The sequence below is a fragment of the Suillus plorans genome, assembly GCF_016647745.1.
Source record: "Suillus plorans strain S12 chromosome Unknown HD556scaffold_2, whole genome shotgun sequence".
In the NCBI taxonomy this organism is placed as follows: domain Eukaryota; kingdom Fungi; phylum Basidiomycota; class Agaricomycetes; order Boletales; family Suillaceae; genus Suillus; species Suillus plorans.
In genome coordinates, this window is record NW_024537386.1 from 26017 (window position 1) to 37963 (window position 11947).

An 11947-nucleotide genomic window follows, 5' to 3' on the forward strand; every position below is an offset into this window, starting at 1 on the left:
GCGTCCACTGCATCAGCTAGTGGTGTATGACTTACCTATTACTACATCGAAGTTTGTTCTCGCTAACACTTCTCGAAAATGTCCTCCGCTGAAAGCCAATTGGAACAAAGTTTACGAAGACTTCAGGTGAGTCACATCTTCAACTCATATCAATTTGGCGCGTACTACCACTCATTTTATTCAAAGATATCAGAGTCTAGCTCGCAGGAAACGTCTACCGCGGTCCAGGCGCAATAAGTGCCCTCTAAATACAGCTCAGACGTATCTCAGTACGTTCTCGTGAGACCTCCCCGGGCTCCTTGCGGCAATCGTTGGCTGTTTGGGTTTCCTATCGTCAAGAGGGAACTTTGGAACATAGGGACCATTGCTTTCAAACATATCCAGCCAGAAAAAAACTTTACCAGACAACAATGCCTTTATCGCCATGAATTCCCTTACATTTCTCGAGGTATATCTTGGTCTTCGCGTTTGTACTATGGCACGTGGAAAGGTGGTTGGAGACTCGGAGAATATTCCAGCGGAGTGTATGCCGTCGCCGGGAAAGGTGCTGTTGTTAGTATTGTGGAGGGATACAGAACCTGAGGCGACCTGTCCAACGCCAAGTCAAGTGCATTCCCTGGAGGTGAAGCTTAAGCGCTCACCAGGATGGTGGGTGGAAGTCCCGGTGCGTATGCGTGTTCATTTCGGGAGCCGTTCAGTTGACATCCTTGCATTTTTAGCAATTTTGATGAAAAAAAATATTCCGCCATCATTCCATGACTGGCTGTGTCGCCTAAGTGCCTCATTTCTACCAATTCATCTATTTTTTTGCGGTAGAACCAATCACTTCATCGCGTCAACGGCCATCGAGCCAAATGCCTTTTCGGTAAGAAATGCTGAGTATCTTCGCCGAGTTTCCTAGTAAGGGTTCCTTCTACCCCTGGCCTGTTCCTGAACCAAGATGCGCCACCGGGTAAACAGATTTGATTGCTTATCACATATTATTTACAGGACCACTTTTACGTTCCTCGAGGCTCGTCGACGCGCTCGGGCTGTTCTCGGTGCACCGACGTGCTGTTCAGACAGGTTCAACCCTCGAGGAGACGGTTGCAGTTAGCAACATAATATAACACACGGCAGCCGTGCTACGCCTGGAGTAATAGAACAATCAATGGATTATCCGATGACGATCTTACTCGGGCGACCAAGGAAGAAGATTTCATCTTATTTGTGTTACGAAATAACCGAGTCAAAAGCTCTATAACACGGGAAGAAATGACAACTCGCCACATAACGACAAGCAAAGAATCGTGCTGTTGCTTGTAAGAAGAATGCTGTGATGCTCTTCTTGTGAGAAACCACTGATAAATCAGTCGACAGTTGGAAGATGGGAAAAATCGTACACACATATGGTGGAGCTCGAATACACTAGGGACTTGCCGATGTTCGTAACTTTGATGGAAGACCGGTTGAATGCCTAACCCACAGGGGAGAATACGGGAGTGAAGACTTTTGAAAGTCGGGAGTATCACTGTAGTTTGCGAAGGCAGTAGTACTTGCGCATGTCAGGTAATCCTTACTAACGGCCAAATTGATTCAAGGAAAATTAGGACATGCCTACCTTTCTCGTGTCTTAGGTTGGGATCACAACATCCCATCCGCTGCGCTGTGTGGTTGAACGCATCACGGTCACACTCGTCACAGCGGCGTCCAGACTCCGATGTCGCCGATTGGCATATCACCACAGAGAAGAAATGACTGTCGTCCCTGGGACCGACGCTCACTTACTCCATCGAGCATACTTGCGAATTCAAAACAATCAACACATGCATGATTGGCGTCCACAGTTGGTGGTGTATTACTTACTGCAACCAATCGCTCTCGCTAACACTTCTCGAAAATGTCCTTCACTGCAAGTCAATTGGAACAAAGTCTAGGAAGACTTCAGGTGAGTGACTCCTTCATCCGATCAATTTGGCGCGTACTGCCACTCATTTTGTTCAAAGATATCAGAGTCTGACTCACAAAAAACGTCTACCGCGGTGCAATGGGTGCCCTCTAAATACAGCTCGGACGTATCTCAGTACGTTCTAGTAAAGCCTCCCCGAACTCCATGCGGCAATCGTTGGCTATTTGGTTTTCCTATTACCAGGAAGGAACTTTATAACCTGGGGACCATTGCTTTCCACCATGTTCGGCCAGGCAAAACTTCATCAGACAACAGTGCCTACATCGCCATAAATTCCCTCACATTTCTCGAGGTATATCTTGGTCTTCGCCTTTGCACTTTGGCAGGTGGAAAGGTAGTTGGAGATTCGAAGAATATCCCATCGGAGTGTGTGACATCGGGAGAGGTGCTGTTGTTAGTATTGTGGATGGATACGGAACGTGAGGCTACCTGTCCAATGCAAAATCAAGTGCATTTCGTGGAGATGCAGCTTAAGCGCCCACCGGGATGGTGGGTAGAGATCCCAGTGCGTATGCATATTGATCTCGAGAGCCCTTGAGCTGACATTCTTGCAGTTTTGTTAATTTGATGAATATTCCGCCATCGTTCCATGACTGGCTGTGTCGCCCAAGTACCCCATTTGTACCAACTGATCTATTTTCTGCGGTAGAACCAATCATTCCATCATGTCAACCTCCATCGAACCAAATGCCTTTCTGATAAGAAATGTCGTATGTCTTCGCTGAGTTTCCTTGCTTTCTAGAAGCAAGTAAGGGTTCCTTATACCCCTGGTCTGTCCAGCGTGACTGATCATCTGAACTAAGATGCGCCACCGGGTAAACGAATTTGACTGAATTTGATTGTTTATCACATTATTTACAGGACCGCTTTTACTTTCCTTGCGGCTCGTCGACGCGCTCATCAGCGAAGGAATATTGAAGCAGGCTGAAGAGCTCCCTCTCAAAAGTACGAGTTTATCGGGCGGTTCTTGGTGCACCGACGTTCTGTTCAAACAGGTCCAACCCTGGAGGAGATGGCTGCAGTTAGCAATGCAAACGACAACTATACTACACCTGGAGTAATGCAATAGTCGATGGATCATCAGATGATGATCTTGCTTGTTATGCCCAGTCAAACGAACTATAGCTGTCAAACAGGTTGAGTGACACGGTTAAATCCTGGTCCAAACTAATCATCTAGAACACAGCTGGGTTATATTATTACTCTAGGCACCGACTGTTCTAGTTCGACTTGTTGTTATATTTGTGTCTCTGCACAGTATAACAGATGGCAGAGGTTCTTGCCGTCATCTTCTTATATCTTTATCACCCCACTGTGGCATTCCTATGTCTTAACAAATCAGATTTCCAAGTGTCCTCCCAGGTCAGAACTGTTGGGACTTACTCGGCTATGAAATATTGACCATCAATGTCGCTCTCTTCCTTAGGATCCCCGTAGTCAGTTCCTTTCGCGATCAACTCATCTCTGGTGGGTATCTAGACGTAGGGTCCGCATCCTTGGGCTTGCTTGATGCCGATGATGAAGCTGGCACATCACATCTCGGGCGGGCCCGGGGTCGTCACTCTTGCGATAATATCTATCTTCTACCGTTATCATCCACCTTTCGAGATCAGGGTTTAAAGCTCACGACATGGCGGTTCCGGACGTCTCATAAGGCGACTAGAACAAGAACAAAAGCAACAGTTGACGACGTTCAAAAGGGGCCGGGCACATCGGGATATTTATCAGTGCTGAACACCTACAACACTATTTGGCCGGCATATGGGAACAAACGCTCAACCTCTGGTTTTATAAATCAAAAGGAACTTGTCGATGGAAGAGTTATCATTTTAATCCTCGAAAAAAGTTGCGTTCTGGAATCTGCGATGCTTTATTGAGTTCCACAAGTGTGGCGCACACCACAAATGGAAATTAGTAATAAGTACTACCATGTCGCTGCTTGTCCAATATACTCAAGGGACCTGCCCTCGAAACGTCCGCTGGTTAGAGGCGTGTCGCTGAGCTTGTTGTCTCTGTTCTATTTCTTATCCCAATTGAAGCAAGTCGAACGTGTCACGAACCGCGTCGAAATTCCGCATCGATGACGTATTCCACAGTTCAGTCACGTTTATTTTATTCACTGAACAGTGCAGAGCTCGAAAATGACCTCTACTACAAGCCAACTGGAACAAAGTCTAAGAGGACTTCAGGTGAGTGACCTCATCTTCAATTAATTTGGCACGTACTGCCATTCATTTTGTCCAAAGATCTCAGAGTCTGACTCACAAGAAACGTCTACCGCGGTGCAATGGGTGCCCTCTAGATACTACAGCTCAGTCGCATCTCATTGCGTTCTTGTAAGGCCTCCCCAGGCTGCATGTGGCAACCATCAGCTGTTTGGTTTTGCTCTTATCAAGAGCGAATATTGGGACATGGGAACCTTTGCTTTCAAGCAAATTTGGCCAGACAGAACTTTACCAGACAACCACTTCTTCATCGTCATGAATTCCCTTACCTTCCTTAGGGCATATATTGGTCTTCGCGTTTGTACTATGGCGTTCGGAAAGCTGGATTGAGCCTTAGAGAATATCCCATCGGAGTGCGTGTCGTTGGGAGAGGTGCTATTGTTAATATTGTGGATGGATACAGAACCCGAGGCATCCTGTCCAACGCCAAGTCAAGTGTATTTCGTGGAGGCGAAGCTTAAGCACTCACCGAGATGGTGGGTGGAAATCCCAGTGCGTACTATACATGCTCTTTCGAGAGCCGTTCAGCTGACCTTCTTTCTTTTTTCTAGCATCTTTGATGAATAGTGCGCCATCATTCCATGGCTGGATATATTACCTATTACCCCACATCACCAAAATTTCCCATTCCAGCGATGGCATGCTAAGGTCGCATCAGCCCTTAGAAGGCCTCTAAGTGCCGGCAGGTGTATCAGGTCACAGGGTCCGCTTATCTGGTCATACCTAGGTTCGTTTTTTTCGCTAATGTGCTGCTCAACTGCTGATCATTCCTCAGTTGCTAGCCATGTATCATGCTGATATGCCCTGCGAAGCCATTTTCATTGTTCTATCCGGTTATCACACTGATATGTCATGCTAGACAGATATTAATTTGCTATCATATTACATGGCATTAGCTATGAGTAAGGTCCTGATTGTACTGTAAAGCGTGTGGTGAGTTACAACAGAGGGAAGTTGCAGTCAGAAACCTGGATCCTGGTAGTAGTACAACAAATGATGAAACGGACGGAAGTCAGTGCGAAAGTGTCGATGCGAAGACACAGCGAAAACAACAAAGAGATGGACAGCACTGTGAAGACCTTGATGTGAAGAGACATGATACAACGAGATGGAATGGTGTGCGAGCCTGAAATATGAATATCATGCTAGTCAGCACAACGATGGTAAGCAAAGCATGCGGTGACCTACAAAAGTAAGCGATCGTGACCATTCATTTCTTCTTGCGGCTTGTCCTGGCCTTCTTTGGTGCTGGTAACGGTGACTGTACAACAGCCTTACGAATACGGCCCCTCTTGGCTTTGGACTTTGGTGGCTGGGGTTCTTCGTCGAGTTCGTCAGGCTCACTAAGATCACTGAAATCATTAATGGCTGGTTCCTTAGCAGATACTACCTGCTCCTCGGGCTTTTCGAATGTCGCAGATTCCTGAGGCTTTGGATCCGGGCTGGGAGGTGGAATCTCAGGTGGCAGACTCGTGCTAGATTTAGCGCCGTCAGATGCAGTGACAGGAACAGATGGACTCTTTGGTGGAGTAGGCAGCTCCTCTCCACCAGGACCAGAATCTGAAGAAACCATCTGCGCAGTGGCTTCGTCTGCAAGCCTCTGCTCATACTGCTTTCGCATTAGAGCGAAGTCGTCATCATCATCATCATCGGTGGTGTTCGTGGAAGATGAGGCGCGAAGCCCAAGTTTGTTTTTGAACAATTTGCTATGAAGTTCAAGGTTAGATACTGCTCATAACAGAAGTTAATACATACAGGTTCCAATGTTCGTGCAGTGCCTTTGCCCAACTAGGGTCTGGGGCGTCACGGATTGTCGAAATGATCCGATAGTACACATCTTGGTAATTGTAAGTGCCGTCTTCTTCCTTCCACTTGTCGCGTGAACCAATGGCGAAACGGCTCTGTATAAGGACATTGAGTAGTAGTTAAAATGTAAAAAGTAAGCATATTGAAAGATGTACCTGAATCACACCATATGCAATATTCTCTGCTTCTACCTCCATCATATTATGGAGACGTGCATTACATGGACACATCCCAACAGATTCACTGTCTGTGCAAAGAGCGGAGGACGGTCCTGTGAAGAGATGCCTCATCACCTGAGAGAGACAGGTTTGATGAATACTCAAAGATCAATTGGTCTAATAAAAAATCACTCACTCGCTCGAGAAGGTATCCTTCAAATAGCCCGTTCTGCACCAGCTGAGGGTTGAAATGTTCCCCAGCGATCTTACCAGAGTATACCATGGCCGGCCAGACCAATGTACGCATCTTGATATCTCCGTTTTCCAACTTTTGGCATGTTCTGATCACAACCATCAGTAGCTTCAACCAATGGTGGAGAGTACTTATGCTATAGGATCTTTCAAATATTCACCCAAGTGCTTCACAGGGCAGAGCATCCTGGCGAGCTGCGGGTGATTAATACCCATCTTTGCGCGTGACCGTTGATTATTAGCACGAATGGGAGGATCCAGATCTTTGTCGTCAGGGTCATATGCTGCATACTGTCCAATGACAGGTTTCAGATGGCTAGCATCCTCCGAACGAACTTGTCCGATAATCATTTGCATCTGTAAGTGGCATTAGCATGCAAACCAGTGCATATATGCATGCCTTACCTCAGTGAGAAGTCCCTCAAGTTCTCGCCGCTTCTTCTTGTTACCATTGACCAGTGTTAGTAGGTATGGGGCAGCCGTGGTTATCTTCTTGTAGGTTCGCATCATTCATGCCTCTTCATCCTTGGAGCTAGAGTAGTGTTATCAGCGAAAATGAAATGTGATCACGAGCTGTACTTACATGTTCTTCAATATTGCTTCACGGTCACTCTTAACTTGTTCGTCCTCAATATGGTCTGCTTTTTCGGCTGCTTCTCGCTGCTCGACAAGAGGTGCGACCCGAAAGACATCAGTAAGTTTGCAAAACATGTCTACCCCTCGGGGTATCCAACGTGCAACGTGTAAGCATTGCTCTTGCAGTGACATTCCTTTCCTGTATCGGACATTGAGAGATAAGCATGACTCAGATGTGCTGGCATGTACTTACTGTTTGGGTTTGTTGCCCGAGTCTGAGTCTTTACGTTTCCTAAGATGGAGGGATTAGATATGCATATATGCACCTGATAATGCGAAACTGACTTACTTTGTTCGTTTTTTGGGTTTTTTCGTGTCGGTGTCGCTATCTGATGATTCCCTCGCACGTTTTTGCAGGGATTTCTTCCGTTTCGGTTCTTCATGCATTGGCGAAGTCATGGGTGGCGAAGTGGAGCGTGACTGACTCATCATCGAGTCATTGCTGTCTGATGACGAGCTACTGGAGGTTGACAGTGAGTGATGCCTACGTGCTGGCATGATGGTAGTAGTAGATAAGATGGAAATAAGATGTGTGCATGGCATTATCGATTACAAGCTTTTGTTTGGTTCTATTGACGTGTTTCGAGAACACGCTGGGAAACCTCGACACGTCTATGCGATATCTTAAAATCTATGTTGACACGTCAATTACAATGATTAATTCTACAATTACATAATTCTTATGTACAGACTACAAAATAAAATAACATGAAAGTAGTGCGAGAGCAAAAAGAACGGTACAGCAAAATATAAACTAAGTAAAGCCTGCGGTAACAGGAGCAGGCACAGCTCACAAAACATCTAAACTGGCAATGCAATCCTTATCTTCCACGTCCCTGAAATGGAGATGGCGGCGGGGCGGCCAATGAGTGCTACTGTCGAATCTGGGTTTTTGTGGCAGAGGATCTTCGCAGGCTCCCACTAAGCGCACTGGTCTCGCTTTGACAGTGTTATTTCTGTAAATGGAAATTTGTCAGCATGATGATCAAGTAAATATAAGAAAACCTTACCCAGAAGTCTGAGACGTGATTTTGAGGCCTGCAAGATCTTCAGTGAGCTTGATGGTATCGGCCGAGAACCTAGAAAGTTTAATGTTAGTTAATATGACACGCAAGACCAACTCATGTTTTGATTTTCTTGCGCTCACGATCGGTTCTGTACATTGAGTTAGCAATCTATTTGTGAGAAGATTGGAACAAAATGACACACCTTTTCCTTTTGCGACTGCCTGGTATCAATAACTCCGCCTCGCTATCGGTAGATTCCTCAATATGGACCATCTTGACGGGATCCTTGAGCCGGATGATTAGTTTCTAAATCAAAGTCAGTAAGTAATATGAAAAGATCGAGATGACTCACCAATGGGCCCGGGTTCTCAGGCGTAAACTTAATCTCGTAAGTCGGCCAGCCAGTCAGGAGGTTCTCGATATCCATGACAATGACCTGGTCGGTACCATCAATGAGAATAGACTGGGCTGACATAGTAGTAGATGATTATAAAAATGATTAGTATTTGATAAAAACGATTATGAGAAACACGTAGTCGCGTCTCTTTGCATTTCTGGCATTTTCCGGCTGACTTTCAAAAGTCACGTGATTTTTGCCAACCAACCACAACCTTCACTTCTATTCCTCTCCATGCAGCGCACCCCTTTCGAATGAAGGCAGACGGACAGCATGAACTATGCCTGGAGGACATCTATATCTGTTCTTACAATCTAGCTCGTCCGAAAACTCGTTTCTGCGACTGCCCCACCGCACTCTCTGGGATGATGCCATGCGAGCAGGTGCACTCGATGCTTTGCCACACAACACCCGGATGCACCTCGCTTGTCATGGGAAGCAAGACCACAATGAGAGACGAACCTCTGAGACTCCAATTTTCGGGGTTCAAGAGCGTCATTGACACACTCAAGTGAGTAGTTTGACGCTTATTTTGTTCTAGGTCAACTCTGATTTTGGCGCTCCTAACCTACCAGAGATATTGACTATATACGCCCACTTTTACATCGCGCTTGCTATCCCTGGATCCCCCACTCCACTTGCGTCATTCCCACATTTGGCTCTATTCTGGATGGTTCCGGTCCCCTCCCTGTCTAAGTGTCAGAGGTGAGTTTTAGTTTTTGGATCTTCCTTCTCCATTCCACGACTCAAGTTGACTGGCGTTTTGTAGGTGAGCCAGCCTGGTAGGTCTCTTCTTACCCCTCTCGTCAACCAGGCGCTTCCCCTCCTGATCAGCATGGTGATTGATGAGAATCTCCATGTGAAAGATACAACAGCGTCTAACAGATGCCACTTCCAGTGCACCCATTATGTTATTTGTACTGTATGCTTTATAATATTCAATATCAATTTCTAAATGTTTGGTGTCGCAGTGTGACTTGTGGCTTGGTGAGCTTGGCACGCTGGTCGCATGAACAGTGGATCAGCCCACAACTCTTGAGCTTATCTTGCTCAAGGATTAGAATCGGCAGCAGTCAACACCAAGTCTTGGTGACTATAAAGACTTCAGATGTGTCGCGACCAGGTAACTTATCACTTTCCTCACTGTGTTGTATCTTGTTAACTATGTCAGGCCGTCCAATGTGCCTCAGTTGTGGGAGGCAGTTCAAATCGACAAGGCAGCTGTCGTCGCATGCTGCGCAGTGTGGGTATAATATGTCTGTTAAGCTGACCGACTCTATCTATGAAAAGCCAAAAAAGTGCAGGTCGGATAAGCACAGCAAGAAGAGGCCTCATATTGAAGACTCAGATGAGATTGTTCAGGACGGAATCCAGCATATCTGCAATGATGGCTGGGTTGACCCGCCTGATGATGACGTGCCCATGAGTATTTCATTTATAGCCTCTCATAATATTCATAAAACATTGTAGCAGCAGGATAATGATGTTGCTGGACCGTCACACATAGCTGGCGACAATGTTCCACTCCCTGAAGATAATGTGAGTGTTTTCTTTTAGTGAATTACATTGTAATGTCTTGTTGATCTTGATACAATTTCAGGTTACAGACCTGCCACCCCGTCCAGTTGTCTCACAACGCTCTGGGCGCACAATCCGAATGCCATGCCGCTATGTCGATTACCTTTCTGGTTCAGCAACACATCTTGCTCATATGCCAGGCACCAGTCGCCAGCAGCGTGGTGAGCAGCCTCAGACTGCAACATCGGCCTCGCATACAGAGGTCAACAGTGCTGTCAATCGCCCTCGGTCACCCAGCCCCACCCCTAGCCTAGAACCCACCCTTGTGCCTTTCGAGACCAAACCCGACAACATGGGCCTATATTGTATCTATCCCACCCATCCCACACTGGTTCCCACAGACGGCACCACTCTTAACACTGTGATGGATGCCCCTACTCTTGACTGCGGTCAACCAGGCTCAAAGTGCACGAAGATTCTTGCTGGACTTCCGTCCACAGATGTAGGGATGGATGAATTGTTCGATGCATTCACCAATCCAACATGTGGACTTTTGATGGCATGGCAGTATTCTGGGACAGGTCTGAACTCGGCTGCGCACTTTGATCGCCTTGGTACATTTCTCGATGATCCTCTCTTCTGCCAGAAAGACGCAGTTGGAATCACGCATACCTGTGAGTCGAAGCTGCTCAATAGATATTTGGACGACAAGTCCAATCCTTTCCAGGAGGAATATGGTTGGTGCGAATCCACAGTCAGGATTCATCTACCAAAGGAGAAGCAGAAATGGGCATCAGAGGAGGATGCTCCTGAGTTGGAGATACCTGGAGTATACCACCGCTCACTCATTGACATTATCACAGCCGTTTTCGAGGACGATATCTCGCAGACCTTCAATATGACGCCTTTCACTCAGTACTGGAAGATCTCAGAGGAAAAGACCGTCCAGGTCTTCTCAGAAGCTCACAGCTCCCCTGCCATGCTCGAAGCGTACGAGGAGATCAATAAGTTGCTGCGTGAACCTGACGATGGTCTTGAACGCATGGTCGCCTCCCTCATGTTTTGGTCCGATGCGACTCATCTAACTAATTTCGGGGACACTTCAATGTGGCTGTTTTATTTATTTTTTGGGAATCAGTCTAAATATACTAGAGGGAAGCCAACATCTGGTGCATGTCACCATGTCGCCTATATACCAACTGTACGTTGTCTCATCTGCTACTGCTAAACATTAGGGCTGAATATTTTGAGATAGCTCCCCAGTGATTTCCAAGAAATCTATATTGGCATATTTGGGGAACCCTCGACAGACCAGACATATACCTTCTGCAAGCGGGAGCTGATGCACGCTATCTGGACACTCCTCCTGGATGACAAGTTCATGGATGCTTATGAACACGGTATTGTCATCAAATGTTCAGATGGCATCACTTGTCGAGTTTTCCCTCAGGTTTTCACTTATTCAGCCGACTATCCAGAAAAGTAGGTATCATTTTTAACCTTGTTATTTACCCTGACATTATTCTCTAGAATTCTACTTGCAAGTATCAAATTTCTGGGTCAATGCCCATGTCCACACTGTCTGGTGAAGAAGGCGGACGTTCCAAAGATGGGAATGAAGTCTGATTTGAGATGCCGAGACAAGTTGCAGCGCGTTGTGACGCTCGGACCGCTTATCCGCGCTTTCCCGCGCATCGGACATGCGTTCCCGCGCATTGGATACCTCGGAAATGCATTAGGAAAGTCCCTCGTCCATCCATAGCCCGTCCAAACCCCATTGGTATGTGAATTTCCTTACCTCGAGGCTTGTAAAATGTGTTGCAGCCTTATTACATGTCCTTACATATTTACTATATTTCCTATCCCTTCCTACTCCGAGTGGGATTCTAGATAGTATAAGTTGCCTATACTTTGGACTACTTACTATACTTCCCTCGTACTGTATACCTCACCCTATAGGTTTACCTTCGAAGTAGTCCCTTGTAGTGCGCGCTTTTTAG

The 11947-nt window shown here is 46.4% G+C and overlaps 5 protein-coding genes across 5 annotated transcripts; 3 read left to right on the forward strand and 2 right to left on the reverse strand.

The window, feature by feature from the left end:
* Positions 1-424: 424 nt before the first annotated feature.
* On the forward strand, positions 425-1109 carry HD556DRAFT_1302793 (uncharacterized protein; the record flags this gene model as incomplete). The annotated part of the gene is made up of 4 exons (XM_041299538.1): positions 425-664; positions 817-865; positions 902-952; positions 991-1109. 4 exons carry the CDS (start codon positions 425-427, stop codon positions 1107-1109), a joined length of 459 nt encoding a protein of 152 aa, XP_041166744.1.
* Positions 1110-1247: 138 nt separating this feature from the next.
* Positions 1248-2637, forward strand: HD556DRAFT_304271 (uncharacterized protein). Its single transcript, XM_041310209.1, has 5 exons — positions 1248-1301; positions 1360-1825; positions 1897-1927; positions 1986-2453; positions 2503-2637. Exons 2-5 carry the CDS (start codon positions 1734-1736, stop codon positions 2509-2511), a joined length of 600 nt encoding a protein of 199 aa, XP_041166745.1. The 5' UTR covers positions 1248-1301; positions 1360-1733; the 3' UTR covers positions 2512-2637.
* HD556DRAFT_304363 (uncharacterized protein) lies at positions 2503-3121 on the reverse strand. Its single transcript, XM_041310211.1, has one exon. It carries the CDS (start codon positions 3027-3029, stop codon positions 2604-2606), a length of 426 nt encoding a protein of 141 aa, XP_041166746.1. The 5' UTR covers positions 3030-3121; the 3' UTR covers positions 2503-2603.
* A 2262-nt stretch (positions 3122-5383) lies between these two features.
* On the reverse strand, positions 5384-8507 carry HD556DRAFT_1302795 (uncharacterized protein; the record flags this gene model as incomplete). The annotated part of the gene is made up of 15 exons (XM_041299539.1): positions 5384-5879; positions 5929-6074; positions 6135-6272; positions 6334-6478; positions 6619-6746; positions 6795-6878; positions 7008-7164; positions 7219-7257; positions 7315-7516; positions 7603-7656; positions 7678-7688; positions 7820-7981; positions 8036-8104; positions 8235-8338; positions 8385-8507. 15 exons carry the CDS (start codon positions 8505-8507, stop codon positions 5384-5386), a joined length of 2058 nt encoding a protein of 685 aa, XP_041166747.1.
* A 202-nt stretch (positions 8508-8709) lies between these two features.
* On the forward strand, positions 8710-9682 carry HD556DRAFT_1302796 (uncharacterized protein; the record flags this gene model as incomplete). The annotated part of the gene is made up of 5 exons (XM_041299540.1): positions 8710-8913; positions 8971-9134; positions 9401-9416; positions 9491-9552; positions 9601-9682. 5 exons carry the CDS (start codon positions 8710-8712, stop codon positions 9680-9682), a joined length of 528 nt encoding a protein of 175 aa, XP_041166748.1.
* Positions 9683-11947: the final 2265 nt, after the last annotated feature.